Consider the following 17,656-nt stretch of genomic DNA (forward strand, 5'->3'; position numbering starts at 1 on the left):
GATCTTGAATAATCACATCTTCCTCCCAAGTAGGAATAATGTGGCAGTGGATGCCTGCTCTCATATTCTCCAGTTGTACTGTAGTTCTCATTGTATAGGCAAAGGAAATAACTGAGAATAGCATAAAGTGCATACTGGGTATGGAACCAGAAAACAGAAATGGAGCCAAGGGTGTTTTCCTATGCACACTAATTAGGAAAAGTAATATTAAAATGGGCAGAACATGTTTCTGAATAAAATATCCAGGGCTCTTTTTGAGCAGGAACGCACAGGGATGCAGTTCTGGCTGGTTTGGCCAGGGCTGTGGCTCAAAAAAAAGATCTCTGACAGAAGGGAAGGCACTAGGCAGCCACGTGCTCCTAGACTGCAAACTCTACCCTCTCTGCCTCCTCCAGCCTCTTAACAGGCTTGTGAAGAGAGCGAGAGATGTGGAGCCGCCTGCAAGTGCCCCCTCCTAGGAGAAGCTAGGCCTGCAACTGCCTGCTCCACCCAGCACCAGCGCTGGGGCTTCTGTTGCCCAAGGCAAGCGGCAGTGCTCTGAACACCTTTGAGCCAAGAAAAGACCCAGAAGAGGCTGGGCAAGGAACATGGCCTCTTTTCTCAGCTCTGAGGCGTTCAGAGGTGCTCTGAATGGCTCGGAGCCAAGAAAAGACGCCTCGCCGCGTGCTACATTCAGCCCTCGCCAGACCTGGAGGGGGCTGGGTGACACGTGCGGTCTCCTTTCTTGGCTCTGAGGCGTTTGGAGCAGATGGTGCAAGCGGGGATGGGGCGCCTGCCCCTGTGGCCAGGTGGCACCCTAGGCAGCCACCTACCTGACCTACTTCCACTCACTGGCTGTGGCTCCATCACACATGGCTCTCTCCCTCTCTGGCCATGTTTTTTTGGAGGGGGAGTGAAATAAGCTCTCTCATTGGGATGTGTGAGAACACATGTTCATGAAATGCAGCTGATGACACTGTGTTGCTCTGTGTCAGTATGCAGAAAGTAACCTACTGAATGGGTGATATCACTTCAGATGATGTCAGGGTGTGTGGCTTAATATACAAATGAATCCCTAGTGGGCTTTTCTCTAAAAAAACCCTGTAAATATCCATAGGATTGCATTCACTGTATTCTAGTGTGTATGCTAGAACTTGTATGTTAAAACTGCATAGGAATAGAGTTGGAAATGGGAAAAAGTGAGCACTGTGAAGGTGAGTGTGACATTTATTTTGAATTGTGATTGCAAGTAGCTTTATATGTCCAAATCCAAAATCATTTAATACTTTTTAAATTAGGACTTTTCAAATTGACACAAAACGTTGAGCAGACTTTTGAATTCTCCAGAACTTTTCATCATGGTGGATGCTTAAAAAAAACAAGGTGCCAGTAGAGCAGAGAGAGCCAGTTTGGTGTAGTGGTTAAGTGTGCAGACTCTTATCTGGGAGAACCGGGTTTGATTCCCCACTCCTCCACTTGCAGCTCCTGGAATGGCCTTTGGTTAGCCATAGCTATTGCAGGAATTGTCCTTGAAAGGACAGTTGCTGTGAGAGCCCTCTCAGCCCACCCACCTCACAGGGTGTGTGTTGTGGGGGGAGAAGATATAGGAGATTGTAAGCCGCTCTGAGTCTCTGATTCGGAGAGAAGGGCGGGGTATAAATCTGCAGTCTTCTTCTTGCCAACTGGAAAATCACTGAACTATGTAAAAAAAAATTGATTAGCACCTCAGTGAGTGAGAATGTCTTACCATCAGATTGATGGAATTTATATACTTAACATTGGAAGGATTACAAAATGTTGGCAACACCTAGGAACCACATCTGAATTTGGAATCTTCCTCATTGTCTCTTTGAAGACTCTGCAATCTTTGTAATACTTTTGTTATCTGTTTGAGAAACTGAGCATAACATTTTGGATTAAGATTGAACTGCATATATCGTGTATGGACTAGTGTATTTCCCTGTTTCCTTGTGATTTTATGAGTGCTGTCATGACACATGTCTTTAAGTATTTGTTCACACAACAAAATAGAATCATAGAAGCATAGAGCTGGAAGGGACCTCCAGGGTCATCTAATCCAACCCCCTGCACAATGCAGAAAACTCACAAACACCTCCCCCTAAATTCACAGAATCTTCATTGCTGTCAGATGGTCATTTAGCCTCTGTTTAAAAACCTCCAAGGAAGGAGAGCCCACCACCTCCCAAGGAAGCCTGCTCCACTGAGGAACCGCTCTAACAGTCAGGAAGTTCTTCCTAATGTTGAGCCGGAAACTCTTTTGATTTAATTTCAACCCATTGGTTCTGATCCTACCTTCCGGGCCCACAGAAAACAATTCCACACCATCCTCTATATGACAGCCCTGCAAGTACTTGAAGATGGTGATCATATCACCCCTCAACCGCCTCCTCTCCAGGCTAAACATGCCCTGCTCCTTCAACCTTTCCTCATAGGACTTGGTCTCCAGACCCCTCACCATCTTCGTCGCCTTCCTCTGAACCCATTCCAGCTTGTCTATATCCTTCTTAAAATGTGGTGCCCAAAACTGAACACAATACTCCAGGTGAGGTCTTACCAGAGCAGAATAAAGCGATACCATCACATCACGTGATCTGGACACTATACTTCTGTTGATACAGCCCAAAATTGCATTTGCCTTTTTAGCTACCGCATCACACTGTTGACTCATGTTCAGCATATGATCCATTAAGACCCCTAGAATCTTCTTCGTGGTCTCTGTGCTTCACACTCATGGGATAGAGCGCCTGCGCCGATTCCCGAATCGGTATCTGAAAAGCCCGGGATTTTTCCGCGCTCGGCGCCAATGGGCATGCGCAGGCATCCCAGTACGCATGCTCACCGGCGCCAGCGCGGGAATCCCACCAGTTCCTTTCTGACCGCTGCGCGGAGAGGTTTGCCTTTCGTGTCCCCCGGTCGGTGAGATATTGGTCTTTTTGCCTTTATCGTTGTAAATAGCCCGTTTGTTGTTTTTCTTAGCATAGATAGATAGTTAGTTAGATAGATAGATATAAAAAAAAAAGTTTGTGTGTGTGTCTGTCGGACTGCCCTCCGGGGCCTTCCCCCCCGTTTGTTTTCCCCCAAAGTTTTTTTCCCCTCAGAGGACTCTGAGCAGGTTTTTAGCGACTGGAGTCTATGGAAAGTCGCTGGGGTTTTTTCAAATGCTGCCGTTCCTGCGGGAAGAAGATTGCCCCCCCCCCCCAGACGGCCATTCTCTGTGTCTTCTTTGCTTGGGTGAAGCGCACCGTGTGGAGTCGTGCCCACATTGCCTCTGCTTCTCCAAGCAAACGAAGAACCGGGCAGCACGGCTTTCGACGGCTCTAACCGAATCGGCACTCTGCCCTCAAAAATCGGCATCACGCCCATCGGCATCGACCATGGCAGACACTCCAGCCCCAACGGTCACATCGAAATGCCGATCGAGCGAGGCTCCTCCACAAAACGATCCCATGACGGATCAGTGGAAACACCCGCTAAGAAGCGTCAGGATGATTCGGGGACCCGAGCATCTGCCCCAAAGAAGGCCAAGGAGAAGCGGAAAAGGCCCCGCACTCCATTGCCCTCACGCGACGTTTCAGCACCGACTGCCCTGCCGAGTAAGATCCTGGCGTCCCCGTGCCACAGCCCATCGGCATCAAGAGGCAGTACTCAACAACACCATCTCTCGATGTCCAAGCAGGAGATCGACCTCACCCAGCGATCCTCGTCATCCGGGTCATGGCGTCGCAGTAGGAGCGGGTCGATCTCAGATGTGGAGGCTTCGGCGCCGATGGATCCGTCTCCCCCAATGGAACCCAGAGGCAGACGGGAGCTAGAGCCCTCCATGGCACCACACCGTTTCCCACCGCTACCATCGTGGGAGCAGCATCAATGGCCGCCCTCCTATCCGTACCCTCCTTATCAATGGTACCCACCGAGGGAGTTTGCGGAATGGGATCAACATTCAGAGGCGTCCTGCATGTCGAGGCTGTCGCACCATTCTCGAAGACCATCTGCATCGATCCCTCGGAGAGGTGCACTACATCAGCGGCTGAGACTCGTCGGTGACCATCGACGTCGATCCGCTCGCCGATCCGGGAATCGATGCCGATCCTTTCTGAGCACCGGGAGTCTTCTTCATCGGACTCTGAGAGTGGTGCTGACACCCAGGAAGGTGCTTTGGAGCCTTTGCCAAGGTCCCAGACGACTGAAGATCTTCTGATTTCACCATCGGAGGATCTGAAGTCCTATGGCGACCTAGTGAAGAGGATGGCAACCTCCCTCTCCCTGCCTATGACTCAACCACAACCCGTCGTGGATGATAATGTCTTTGACATTATGCAAAGGGACACATCCACAGCAATCACTTTGCCGGTCACCAAAGTGATTCTGCAGGCAGTGAAGGAGCCCTGGAAGAAACCATCTTCGACTCCAATGTCATCCAGAAGGCTGGACCATATGTACAGGGTCCAGGAGACGGGGGCTGAGTTCCTTTTCACCCATCCGAAACCGAACTCAGTGGTCGTCTCTTCTTCCTCCAAGGCACGAAAGGTCCACTCATCCCCACCTGACAAGGAGGGAAAGAAGCTGGACAATATGGGAAGAAAGGTTTACTCTGCAGGGGCCCTAGGAGTAAAGGTATCTAACTGTGCGGCTTGCATGGCTAGATACCAGTACTCAGTATGGGAACAACTCACCCCTCTCCTCTCTTCCCTGAGCGAGGACAAAAAGGCTGCTGCCAGGAAGCTGCAGAAAGAAGGCTTTGCTGTGGCCAAGCAGCAATTGGTTGCAGCAAAGCACATGGTGGACGTGTCGGCAAAGGCAATCACGTCCGCTATGTGCATTCGTTGGCACTCCTGGCTACAATCAACAGCCCTGCAGCAGGACACTAGGGCTTTTGTTGAGGACTTGCCCTTTGAGGGGGATGGCCTGTTTAACACCACCACAGACAGTGCACTGCAGGAAATAGATAAGAGCCTGAAGACCTCTAGGAACCTGGGTGTGCAGGCCACCTCCAGGGCTCCTAAGGCAAAGCAGTGGCACAAACCGTGGGCCAAGAAGCCTTTCCAAAAATTTTCGCCTGAACAGCAATGGCGACCTTGCTCCACCCAGCCTGGCAGACCATCGTACTCAGGCAACAACAGGAACCGCTAAGGTTCTCAGACCACCAGCAAGTCCAAGGGTGCTCGCCCTCAAAAGCAGGGCTTTTGACTTTCTCGTGGCACGTGTCATCGCCCCCACTTCAACATCTATCCACCTCCGCCCTTTCCTATCTGCCTGGGAGTTGATCTCTTCAGGCAGGTGGGCCTTGTCCGTTATACAAGACGGCTACAAAATAGTTTGCGCAGATTCCGAACCAATCCATGGTGATCACCACCCCCCCTTCCCCACCTCTGCTGGCGGAGGTGAACAACCTCCTACAGAAACAAGCCATAGAGAGTTCCGATGGAGGCCAGGATGGGAGGTTTTTACTCTCGCTACTTCCTGGTCCCCAAGAGGGACGGGGGCTTAAGACCAATTATGGATCTTCGGAATCTGAACAAATTCATTCTGTACCAGAAGTTCAGAATGTCCACTCTGCAAACAATCCTGCCCCTCATCAACCAAGGGGACTGGATGGCGACCCTGGACCTCAAGGATGCCTATTTCCATGTCAGCATCCATCCGGCGTTCAGGTGTTTCCTCAGGTTTGCAGTGGGTTCCCAGCACTTCCAGTTCAAAGCCCTTCCGTTCGGCCTGTCCACTGCACCTCGGGTGTTTACGAAGATGATGAGTGTTGTGGCTGCCCATCTCCATCTCCAGGGAGTTGTCGTCTTTCCATACATCGACGACTGGCTCCTTGTGGTGAAGTCGAGGGAATGTTTGTCAACGCACATTGCCATCACTCTACGTCTTCTCGACACCTTGGGGTTGCAGGTCAATTTGGAGAAATCTCATCTTACTCCGTCAAGGACAGTGCAGTTCATAGGGGCTTTGCTGGATACGAACCAGCATCGTGCATACCTGCCTTCGCAGAGGGCAAAGGACATTGTCGGTCTGGTACAACTGCTTCAGAGGCGAAAGTGGAGCACAGCACAGCAGCTTCAGCAGATGCTGGGGCTGATGGCGGCAACGACAAGCGTGCTACTTTTCGCGAAACTGAGAATGAGAGGCCTACAGTTGTGGTTTCTTCGCCAGTTTCGTCCACTCAGAGACTCGCCTCGAAAAAGGTTCACCATCCCATCCGGGACTCTTCAGACGCTACAGTGGTGGGAGTCAGAGAACAACATCTGCCAGGGAGCTCCCTTCCATCTGCCAACTCCTACTGTGACTATCACCACAGATGCTTCCTTGTGGGGTTGGGGGGCCCACATGGAAGGCCTGTGTGTGTGGGGCCAGTGGCCGCCAAAACGGACTCAGTTCCACATAAACTACCTGGAACTGCTGGCGGTTCACTTTGCCCTACGCTCTTTCCGTCCCTTAGTGGCGGGGAAGACTGTAGCGCTGCTTACGGACAATACCACTGCCCTGTGCTACATCAACAGGCAGGGAGGGATAGTGTCTCGTCAGCTCTGCGCATTGGCGATGGATCTCTGGTTGGAGTGTCTCCAGTACAACATCTTCGTGAAGGCGGCACATCTTCCGGGGATCCTCAACATTCGGGCAGACTCCCTCAGCAGGGGTGGGGCTTCCCCACACGAGTGGGAACTGCAGTTGGGTTTTCTGAAGCCTGTATTCCAGCTTTGGGGGTACCCGCAGCTGGATGTCTTCGCCACGGCTGAGAACAAGAAATGCCCCATGTTCTTTTCCAGAGGGGGAGCGGATCCAGCCTCTCTGGGAGACGGGCTCCTGCTTCCTTGGGAGGGTCGGTTCATCTACATGTTCCCGCCTCTGCTGTTGTTGACGAGGGTGGTCAACAAAATAGCAAGGGAGAGACCACGCTACATCCTGGTGATTCCCTGGTGGCCTCGCCAGAACAGGTTCTCGATCCTGCTCCAACTCTCGAGGGGGGTCTTCTACCAGTTCCCAGCAGAAACGGACCTTCTATTAGCTCAGGGCGGGCATGTATTCCGTGCCCCATCTGAAGCTGACAGCGTGGTTCATTGACCAGTAGGTTTCTCTGACAGGGTCCAGCAGGTCCTTATGAACAGCAAAAAACTGTCCACCTGTGCTTCCTATGACAGGAAGTGGCGGAGATTTACTAAGTTTTTACTTGACCCGTCGGTCTCACCTAGCAGGTTGTCGGCAATTTTTGATTTTTTGTTGCCCCTAGTGGATGCGGGCCTGGTTTTCTCCTCCATCAAAGTTTATTTGGCAGCAATATCTGCCTTCCATGATCCGGTGGAGGGGTACTCTGTTTTCGCCCATCCTCAGTCCCAAAAAATTTTGAAGGGGTTGTTTAGGCTGCACCCACCATCAAGATCGCCCCCACAGTTGTGGGACTTGACTTTAGTGCTGGACAAACTAACTCGTCGCCCCTTCGAGCTGATGGCCATGTGCTCTTTGCAGCTCTTGTCATGGAAGACTGCATTTTTGGTTGCCATCACATTAGCACGTCGTGTTGGGGAGCTCACGGCAATGCGGTGTGATTATTCTTATCTTGTTTTTCGTGAGGCTGGGGTTTCCCTGGCTCCGGACATTATTTTTCTTCCGAAGGTGGTCTCTCAGTTCCACCTCAACTTAGAAGTTTGGTTGTCCACTTTTTACCCTAACCCTTCCTCGGACGAGGAACGTAGGTTGCATGCTCTGGACGTTAAGCATGCTTTGCAGTTTAATTTGAAACGTTAAAAGGTTTTTCGTAAGGACAAGCAGCTTTCTGTTTCGTACGCTGCTCCCAAGATAGGTTCCAGGATTTCGTCTCAGAGGCTCTCAAAATGGCTCGAGACGATTAAACTTTGTTATTTGTTGGCAAAGAAGCCGTTACCTGGGCCTGTTCGTGGACACTCCACAAGAGCGATGGACACGTCGGGACGTTCCTGAGAGGTGTGTCCCTTTCTGATGTCTGCAAGGCTGCCACCTGGTCTTCTCCGCATGCCTTCATGAAGCACTATGTGCTCAGCAGAGGACTCGGTTGGGAACTGCAGTGTTGCAAGCTGTTTCTTCCGGTTGACTGTCTTCCCGCCTCCAGGTATGTCTTGCTTGCTAGTCTCCCATGAGTGTGAAGCACAGAGACCACGAAGAAGATAGACAGGTTGCTTACCTGTAACTGTTGATCTTTGAGTGGTCATCTGTGCATTCACATTACCCGCCCTCCTTCCCCACAGCTGATGGTCTCCCTCCAGTAGGGGCTTCCAGCGGTCAGGAAGGAACTGGCGGGATCCCCGCGCTGGCGCCGGTGAGCATGCGTACTGGGACACCTGCACATGCCCATTGGCGCCGAGCGCGGAAAAATCCCGGGCTTTTCAGATACCGATTCGGGGATTGGCGCAGGCGCTCTATCCCATGAGTGTGAATGCACAGATGACCACTCGAAGATCTACAGTTACAGGTAAGCAACCTGTCTTTCTTTTCACACATACTACTGCTAAGACAAGTCTCCCCCATCCTATAACCATGCATTGGATTTTTCCTACTTAAATTCAGAACTTTATATTTATCCCTGTTAAAATTCATTTCATTGATTTTAGCCCAGTTTTCCAGCCAGGCCTGGTGCTAGGGGTTCTGGTGCCCCTAGGCCAATAGCTGTTCCTCCACACACACACACCAAATCTGTTTCTGCGTGCGTAGAGCATGCACAACCCGATGACGTCACCAGAAGTGACTTCATCAGGCTGCCTGAGCTACACGTGAGCTCTCACCCCGGCGCTCTCCTGCTTCAAAGGGAGCCGATTGGCTCCCTTTGAAGCAGGGGAGGGCAGGGGTGAGAGTCATGCATAGTTCAGGAAGCATCTTGGGGTGTGGGGAGGGAGGTAAATGCGGGGCAGCGGCCACGGGGAGGCAGCAGAAGGTGGCAGGGAGGTGGCAGAAGGTGGCAGCAAAAGGGAGCTGCCACCACGCTGCCTCGCTTGCTGCTCAACCTGTGAACTCATGGATCTCCCCCTCCACTGCAGTTCCACAGGGACGCAGCAACCAGACCTTCCAAACTGTTGTTGCAGTTGGCCTGAGACACATGTTGGGATGCCCAGCAGTGTGCATGGATGGCTGCCTCCAGGGCTTGCAACCGGGGGCGGGAAAATCCCAGTTTTCCCAGCCAAGAACTTCTCCGGTTTGACTGGAAGGAAGGCACTTCAGTGGGAGAATGGTGGACTTGTAGGGGAGTACCCACCAATGTTCCCTCTGAGCTGCAGAGTCTTGTGAGCAAAAATTCTACTTTGTGAGCTCCTGTCATTAAAGTTGTGAGTTGGCGGGGAGGCAGTGGAAGATGGCGGTGGCCGCAGGGAGGCGGCAGAAGGTGGTGGGGAGGCAGCGGAAGGTGGCAGCCACGAGGAGGTGGCAGAAGGTGGTGACAGCCATGGGGAGGTGGCAGAAGGTGGCCTGGAGGCAGTGGAAGATGTCGGCCATGGGGAGGTGGCAGAAGGTCGTGGGGAGGATGTGGAAGCTGGCAGTGGCCTTTGGTAGGTGGTGGAACGTGGCAGCGACTGCGGGAAGATGGCAGGCGCTGGGAGAGGGGACACCTCATGGCGCCTCTAGGCCAAGTGGTGCCCGAGGTGGCTGTCTACTTGGCCTGCTCCCATGCGCTGGCCCTGTTTCCAGCCTGTCAAGGTCATCCTGTATCCTGTTTCTGTATTCTACTGTATTTGCAACCCCTCCCAATTTAGTATCATCGGCAAATTTAATAAGCATTCTCTCTATTCCTTCATCCAAATCATTTATAAAGATGTTGAACAAAGCAGGTCCAAGGACAGATCCTTGAGGCACTCCACTTGTCACTCCTCTCCAAGAGGGTGAGGAACCATTCACAAGCACTCTTTGGGTGTGATCTGTTTACCAGTTACAGATCCACCTAACGATAACAGGAGCCAAACCACATTTTACCAACTTGTCAACAAGGATAGTACGTGGAACCTTATCAAAAGCCTTACTGAAATCAAGATAAATGTCTCCCTTTCTCACAATACAAGAACTTGTGGGCATTCAATGAAATTGCTGAGCAGTCAGGTTAGAACAGATAAAAGGAAGTACTTCTTCACCCAAAGGGTGATTAACATGTGGAATTCACTGCCACAGGAGGTGGTGGCGGCTACAAGCACAGCCAGCTTCAAGAGGGAATTGGATAAAAATATGGAGCAGAGCTCCATCAGTGGCTATTAGCCACAGCATATTGTTGGAGCTGTCTGGGGCAGTGATACTCTGTATTCTTGGTGCAAAGTGGAAGGGCTTCTAGCCCCACTTGTGAACCTCCTGATGGCACTTGGTGGGGGGGAGATTTGGCCATTGTGTGACACAGAGTATTGGACTGGATTGGCCTGATCCAACACGGCTTCTCTTATGTTCTTATTTCCCTGATCCAGCAAGGTAGTCACTTTCTCAAAAAAAGAGATCAGGTTAGTCTGACATGATTTGTTCTTGAGAAACTCATGCTGGCTCTTAGTAATAACATCCATTCTTTCTAAATGTTCCAGGACCGACTGTTTGATGATTTGTTCTAAAACTTTTCCAGGTATAGACGTCAAGCTGACGGGTCGGTAGTTATCCAGATCCTCTTTTTACCCCTTCTTGAAGATGGGGACAACATTCTCCCACCTCCAATCTTCCGGCACCTCTCCTGTTCTCCAAGAATTCTCAAAAATAATAGCCAGAGGCTCAGAAATTACATAGGGTAATAGGGTGGAGCCTGGAAAACCAGGGGATCCTCTGCCCAGATCTTGTGCTGGCAAGCCTCTCCTCATAAGTTAAGTTCTGCTTTGTTTTCTTCTTAGGATTTTCAACATTAGCAGTGGGAAGCAGAAAAAGCTATATAAGGGATCCCAAAGTGAAGATGGCACTCTCATCAAGGTAAGTCCTCCACCAATTTCAGTGCTGCCTACTTTCTCTTTATTTCATGCTGGGTGTGTTGGGGATGGGATCATATTTGAAGGCAATGTGCTGCTGACTGAGCAACAGTTTCTGGACTTTACATCTTTGGAGACCTTGCACTTTTTCAGATCAGCATTTATTTGTATACATGTTGGTTGTCTCATCAAGGCATCCTAGCTAATGTTCCCTTTAAGCTGTAGCATGTTATGAGCAGAAAATCTACTTCATGAGCTACTAGCTTAGCTATCGTGAGTGAGCCTACTTCACAAGGTTGTTAGATCCAGGTGGGTAGCCGTGTTGGTGTGAAGCACTAGAGCTAAATTAGAGTCCAATGGCACCTTTAAGACAAAAAAAAAAAATTCAAGGTGTGAGCTTTCATGTGAATGCACACGTGGAGATTGATGTGTCCTTATATAATGAGATATGCTAAAACCATTCTACTATACTGGTAGACCTGTCCTTGGGAGAACAGGACTACCCAGCCCAGTCTACTATATTGGTAGACCTGGCCTTGGACTATCACCCTGCACTGAGCCTTAGAACACATACCAGCATGTTTTTTTGGGGGAGAGGGGAATCTTGCAGTCTACTTTGCTTTTCTTTTTTCCCTAGCTCAATGCGACAGCCATCATTACAAGTCAAGTGTTAACAGAGGAGGAACAATCACTGTCAGAACCCTGTCTAACCTAACAAACAGGAAGTTGCTTAAATATTATCAACTTGCCCAAACTACTTATTTATTCAAATATTTATATCCCTGTGACTCAAGGCAGCTTATAAATCATACCGAAAAGCATAGTAGGGGTGTGCAAAATAAACCATTCTTTTCCCTGCTCGATTGTCGCCTATGAGACCATTACAGTCAATTGGCCCCATAGGCTATAACGGAAAATTGATCCTGAAGTATCTTGGGCTCTATGGAGATTGTTTTTTGAGGTAGAGGCACCAAATTTACAGCATAGCTGCTGTTCCCTCTTTTTACCCCCCCCCCCAAAGTTTCAAAAAGATTGGACCAGGGGGTCCAGTTTTGTGGGCCCCAGAAGGAGGAGCCCCTATCCCCAGTTGTTTCCAATACAGGGGGAAATGCCTTCTAGAAGGCTGAGCTCAAAAATGCCTGGGCTGGCAGCTAAAATTTTGTGCGCCAGCACCCCTTAGCACAACTTTGATCCTAGCTATAAAAGCAAAGTAAAGTGGTTATAGTAGCACACACACTCCAACATATACCACTTTCCTTTCTCTCTTGGTTCATGCCAATTGTCTAAATCCCTGACCCCACAAGTGGAATGGATTTGGCTACAGATTAATCATTCTTTGTGCTTTATTTTTAAAGTTATGCTATATCCTGACTGATGTGACAAAACTCTTAGCATCTCATTTTCTGTCTCTTACAAGATCCTAGGGCGCTTTCTTTACCAGCTTTTGAAGATGCTGTGCGCTGTGTTGTAGCAAATGTGCAATAGCCTTGTATTTTGCTGCTGAAGCTGTTTTGCTTTATAATTTCTCAGCTGTTGAAAGAAACTGTGCACAAATATGCTCACCTGGATTTGTTTGATTCAGGAAAAGCCTGTTTGAGCCTGATTAATTCCTTTGCTTTTCTACATTGCTCCTGCACTGTTTAGAAATTGTGAGACCAAGAAAATGATGCTGTTGTCAATGGGAGAGATTTGTGGATCAACAGCTGAAGTCTAGATCAAAGCCAACACTGTGTATCACTTGCATTTTTGAGGGACTATTGAAGTATAATGTTTAGTTTAGCCAGTATAAGAAGAAGCTTAGAAGGTGTTCACTTGAGGTGCTGTTATCCATATATGTGGTTGTAAGGTCAGGTTCCTTAACAGATATCCGAACTATATGCCTCATGACACTAGTTGGATTGTGCACAGCAAATAAAACATCTTGGCATTAAGGCAACATAGTTCTGCACCTCAGAATAAATTAGGCAAACTAATGTGGTGCCTGCCTTCCATGAAGATAGATTCAGGTGGGTAGCTATGTTGGTCTGAAGCAGCTGGACAAAGTTTGAGTCCAGTGGCACCTTTAAGACCAACAAGATTTTATTCTGGGTATAAGCTTTCGTGTGCACTAAAGAATAGTCACCACAAGTCCATAATGCCTTGATGGCACATAACTTGCACATATAAAGAATTGAAGCCTGTCTAGTTGAAAGGATCAGCATTCATATAGCATAATGTTTTAATAAACAATAACTTGTGTGGAACAAAATGTGGGGCACTACCAGATCAAAGATAGGTCCAAATGGAAAAGTTACGCCTGTTTCATTCTCCTTTGAAATCAATGATGTTTAATAGTACTTATTCAGTAAGCCCCAAGTTGGTTCACACACTTAGTAAAACACTGAAGAGTTCAGCAAGGATCTTTTAAAGTAAAGAAACTGTACAATAGGTACATTTGATGCATTTATTTATCTTTTGGGTTCCAGGTACAAACTGATCCCTCTGGTCTCTACATTGCAACAAGTTGCTCTGATAAGAACCTTTCTATATTTGATTTCTACTCAGGGGAATGTGTGGCCACAATGTATGGGCACTCAGGTAAACTGTGGAACCTTTTGGTGAATATTAGTTGGAAAATCTTAGTTTCCATTTTTTTTGTGGAAATAAATGAGTCTAACAGATTCAGTGGGTTTAGGTGTAACTCTGCTTAAGGCTGCTGTGGTAATATTAATAGAATTATCAGCATTTCTGCATCTTGAAAAATTAGCAAGGGAAACATGAAATATGCATACTATGTTTGCCCGCACACACATTTCAGACAAATCTTAGATTTAATCAGGGCTTTTTTTCTGGAAAAAGAGGTTCCAGAACTCTCAAGAGGGAAATGAAGGAGAAACCCATGGGTGCCCCCCCATGAACTTTTAAACTTTTTTTATGAGACTTTTGCTTTCACAAAGAGGTTCTGGAACTCTGTTCTGCTGTGTTGCCCCAGAAAAAAAGCCCTGGATTTAATGTAAATGGGGAATGTTTTGTTCAGCACTAAGCTATGTTTTAATGGCTTTAACAGGAGAGGTGTTCCAAAGAGATTATTTTTTTCAGCAGTAGGGGGCAGATCTTATACCAAACGAAGAGCCATTTATATGTTACAGCATGTTGTTAAGAGCTGCTTCATGACATTTATTTATTTATTTACTTTGGATTTATATGTTGCCCACTACGCAAGCAGACTGAGTGGCTAACAGTCATGGTAACAAACAATTTGAATTACAGTTTTAAAACGATAAAAACATGTACAAACAATTTAAAAACTAGATATTTGGTGCTATGGAATTTTTTTTTTAACATTGGTGGTTCAGATTATATTGATGTCTCAATTCTTCTGTTAATCTGCTAGTGGTCCTTCTGATGGTATTGTTCAGTAGCATAGCCTACAGTAACATTTAAAGGCATAGGCCCTATGTGTCTGGGGTGACTCTTAGGTCCTTTCCCATGTAATCATTGCTCCTATTCTCAGTCATTTACAGGTTACATGAGAAGGATCCATGTAACTGCACAAATCCTATAAGTCCCTCTAGCAGGACAATAAATACACTTAGGCTCTAGATTTATAGGATTCCATAGCATTACTGAGTAGAGCTGAGGAACTCCAACAGTGCTCATGGGATGTTTCAAAAACGGTTTTGCTTGTTCTGTTTCCTCCCCCAGAAATTGTAACTGGGATGAAGTTCACCAATGACTGTAAACACTTGATCTCTGTCTCAGGCGACAGGTAATCAAATGAAGCTTACTATGTAGTTCCTCTTTTCATTATTTGAATGGATCAACAGTTTGGGGACATCTTAAAACTAATACTTGTGTATATGGAGAGCCAGTTTGGTGTAGTGGTTAAGTGTGCGGACTCTTATCTGGGAGAACCGGGTTTGATTCCCCACTCCTCCACTTGCACCTGCTGAAATGGCCTTGGGTCAGCCATAGCTCTGGCAGAGGTTGTCCTTGAAAGGGCAGCTGCTGTGAGAGCCCTCTCCAGCCCCACCCACCTCACAGGGTGTCTGTTGTGGGGGAGGAAGGTAAAGGAGATTGTGAGCCGCTCTGAGACTCTTCGGAATGGAGGGCGGGATATAAATCCAATATCATCTTCTTCTTCTTCTTCAAATTCAAAAGTTCATAGACAGAGATGGATTAACTATGGTGCTAAGTTCTCCACAGTTGAAAGTTCCAGCCATATTAGTTGTAAGCAGAGTTGCTACTGAATGTTTAAAACGTTTGTACTTCCAATTGGCTTGAAACTGCCCGCATTTATAGGAATGGATGAGAAAAGCCAAATTTGAAATTTTAAGAATGAAAAACACCCTAATTTTCCCCAAAGGTTTTCTCTTTTGGAAGACCGTTTCGAAAATGTAAACCATTTTTGACAGCATTGCCTGTAGAATTTCTCATCTTTTAAACTTTAACAGCAGATTAATTTGATTCAAAGTAACAGTTCCTTTGGGCTGTGCCTACTTAATTCCTCCTTTGCCTCCAATCTTAAAACTAATGTATGAGGCTACCTTATTCTGAGTTGGATAGACAGTCTTTTAGCTCAGTATTGTCTATTCACTAGTAGGATCTCTCTTCCCAGTACCTGTTACTTTAGCTCTGTTAAATGGAGGTGCAAGAAAATTAACATGGGACCTTCTGTTGGCAAACCATGTGCCCTATGACTGAGTTATACTTCATAATTTATATTTCTCCTTAAGGGAAAGTTTCTGTCTTTTGGGGCATTGTTGTCTAAAATCTTACAAAATTTGATACCAAGGAGAAAATAGAAACTGTCAGAGCTAATTTTCTGAAGGAAGACATGGCTGGAATAGTTTGGGGTACTTGGGTCTAAAATAAGGTATAATCAGAGCTTTTTCTGAGCAGGAATGTAGTTGCAGCTGGCTTGGTGTCAGGGGGTGTGGCCTAATGAATTCCTACTGGGCTTTTTCTACAAAAAAGCCCTGGTTATAAATTATATATTTCTTTTTGTATCCAGCTGTATTTTCATCTGGCGGCTGAGTTCTGAGATGACCATAAACATGCGGCAGCGATTGGCTGACATGAAACAAAGAGGGAAGCAAGCAGAGAAAGCACAGCTGGGCAAAACAGCTGGGCTCCTCAGGTAGGAGCTGATGGTGTGGCTTTTTGGACAGTTTTCACTAACAAGAGGCATTTTTTATCTGTTATGTTTCTAAACCAGATTTCCAATAAAAAATTCTTAATAGAAAATATTTAGATGTGGGTGCCCAATATTGCAGCTATTAACACTTTCCAGATGCCCACAAAGTGTTTTTAGAAAGTGGGAGGGGCCAAGTGGGGCTTTTCGCCTTCCAGGACTTCTGATCAGTCATTGAAGAGCTGATTGGCTGTGCTTATTTTTTTTTAAGTTGTTTCAGCAGCAGCTGCTAGCATAGCACAAATATCTTCACTGTTTTACTGCAGGTAGGTTGTGTGTATGCAAGAAAATACTTTTAAACAATTTGTTCATTTTAAAAGGCATCCTGTTTAATATTTTAGGCAGCTGGTCTGTTTAAGGATTACTGGTAGAGTTACGTATGACCTCATTCTCTAACACTTCTGTGGCTGGCTATACCTCCTGCAGCAGCCATTTTGTAACTGCAGCAACTGCCGCTCCATTTCAGAATTCCAAAGGTGCCAGCAGACTAAAAAGGTTGGGGATGCTTGATTTGCACTGTATATAATATAATAAAAATAACAAGAAATAAAAGAAAAATGGTGTATCTTTCATACAGTAAAAACACCTTCAAAATTAATTCAATATAAATGCTGTAATCTTAAATATTTCAAAAGGGGACAGAAGGCAACCAATGTGGTGGCTTGGCATATTTCCTTACAGTGATCATTCTAGTGAAAACGTCTTATAACTTGAAAGGCTCTGCTCCATACCCTGCCAGGTTCTTTGGCTGGAGAACGGAAGAGCTATGCACTTGAACCTCTCTAGATGACCTGAGGCAGTGGGGAAACTCAAATAGAAATAGTGCTAGGAATTACTGTGAAGCAAAGAAGGGTCACTAGATCTGTGCGGATAAGGTACTGTGTGGATTGCCATTAACATTAAAGACCCTTTGAGTCTTATTTTATGTTGTTATTACTTCCACTGCACTCCTATTTGTCTTTTTGGCATTTATTCTATCTACTTTTTTTCTACCAACAGTTATTTTCCAGTAGTCTTCTTAAAAAAAAAGTTGCCCAAGCAAGAACTCTTATTTTGAGCAGGGCAAGTTCATACATGTAAATTTCTTTATTGCTACAGAAGGGCATCTGTGGTCATATTAGCCAGTCTTAACATCAGTGGTGCATATGGTATTGCCTTCCACCACTAAGTTTATGGTGAGCACCACCGGTCATGTCAGCCCCACTCGCTGTATTGCACTGGGGTTGTTTTGCTGGGAATAAGGCCCACCCCACTCAGCTGGCAGATCAGGCAGAGATCACTGGACTTCCCAAATCACTCTGGAAACTGTGTTCAAACCTCTTTGGTGGCCCCCACCCCTGAACCTCAAAGCTGTATCTCAACTGTAGAAGTAGGGTTGCCAAGTCCCTCCACCGCTGCGACAGGGGACTCCTCCTGCACATGCTTTGTGCACGGGGCATGATGACATCACATGGAAGTGATGTCATCACACCAGGGATGCTCTAGGATTCATAGTCCCTGGTGCAATGTGCCTAGCATGACGATGTCACTTCCCGATGATGTAATTGCACAGGGCACATTGCGTGACAACCGGGTCCTTTTGGGTTGGGGATCCCCC

At 47.1% G+C, this 17,656-nt stretch overlaps 1 protein-coding gene across 2 annotated transcripts in view; it reads left to right on the plus strand.

The window, feature by feature from the left end:
* MAPKBP1 (mitogen-activated protein kinase binding protein 1) overlaps positions 1-17,656 on the plus strand; it is a 216,215-nt gene that overhangs the window by 145,258 nt on the left and 53,301 nt on the right. For both annotated transcript variants that reach the window (XM_060263107.1, XM_060263106.1), the window contains exons 18-21: positions 10,815-10,890; positions 13,352-13,463; positions 14,571-14,634; positions 15,880-16,005. In XM_060263107.1, coding sequence (XP_060119090.1) covers positions 10,815-10,890; positions 13,352-13,463; positions 14,571-14,634; positions 15,880-16,005 — 378 coding nt within the window. The remainder of the gene's footprint in view (positions 1-10,814; positions 10,891-13,351; positions 13,464-14,570; positions 14,635-15,879; positions 16,006-17,656) is intronic.

The sequence above is a fragment of the Heteronotia binoei genome, chromosome 21 (genome assembly GCF_032191835.1).
Source record: "Heteronotia binoei isolate CCM8104 ecotype False Entrance Well chromosome 21, APGP_CSIRO_Hbin_v1, whole genome shotgun sequence".
Taxonomy (NCBI): Eukaryota; Metazoa; Chordata; class Lepidosauria; order Squamata; family Gekkonidae; genus Heteronotia; species Heteronotia binoei.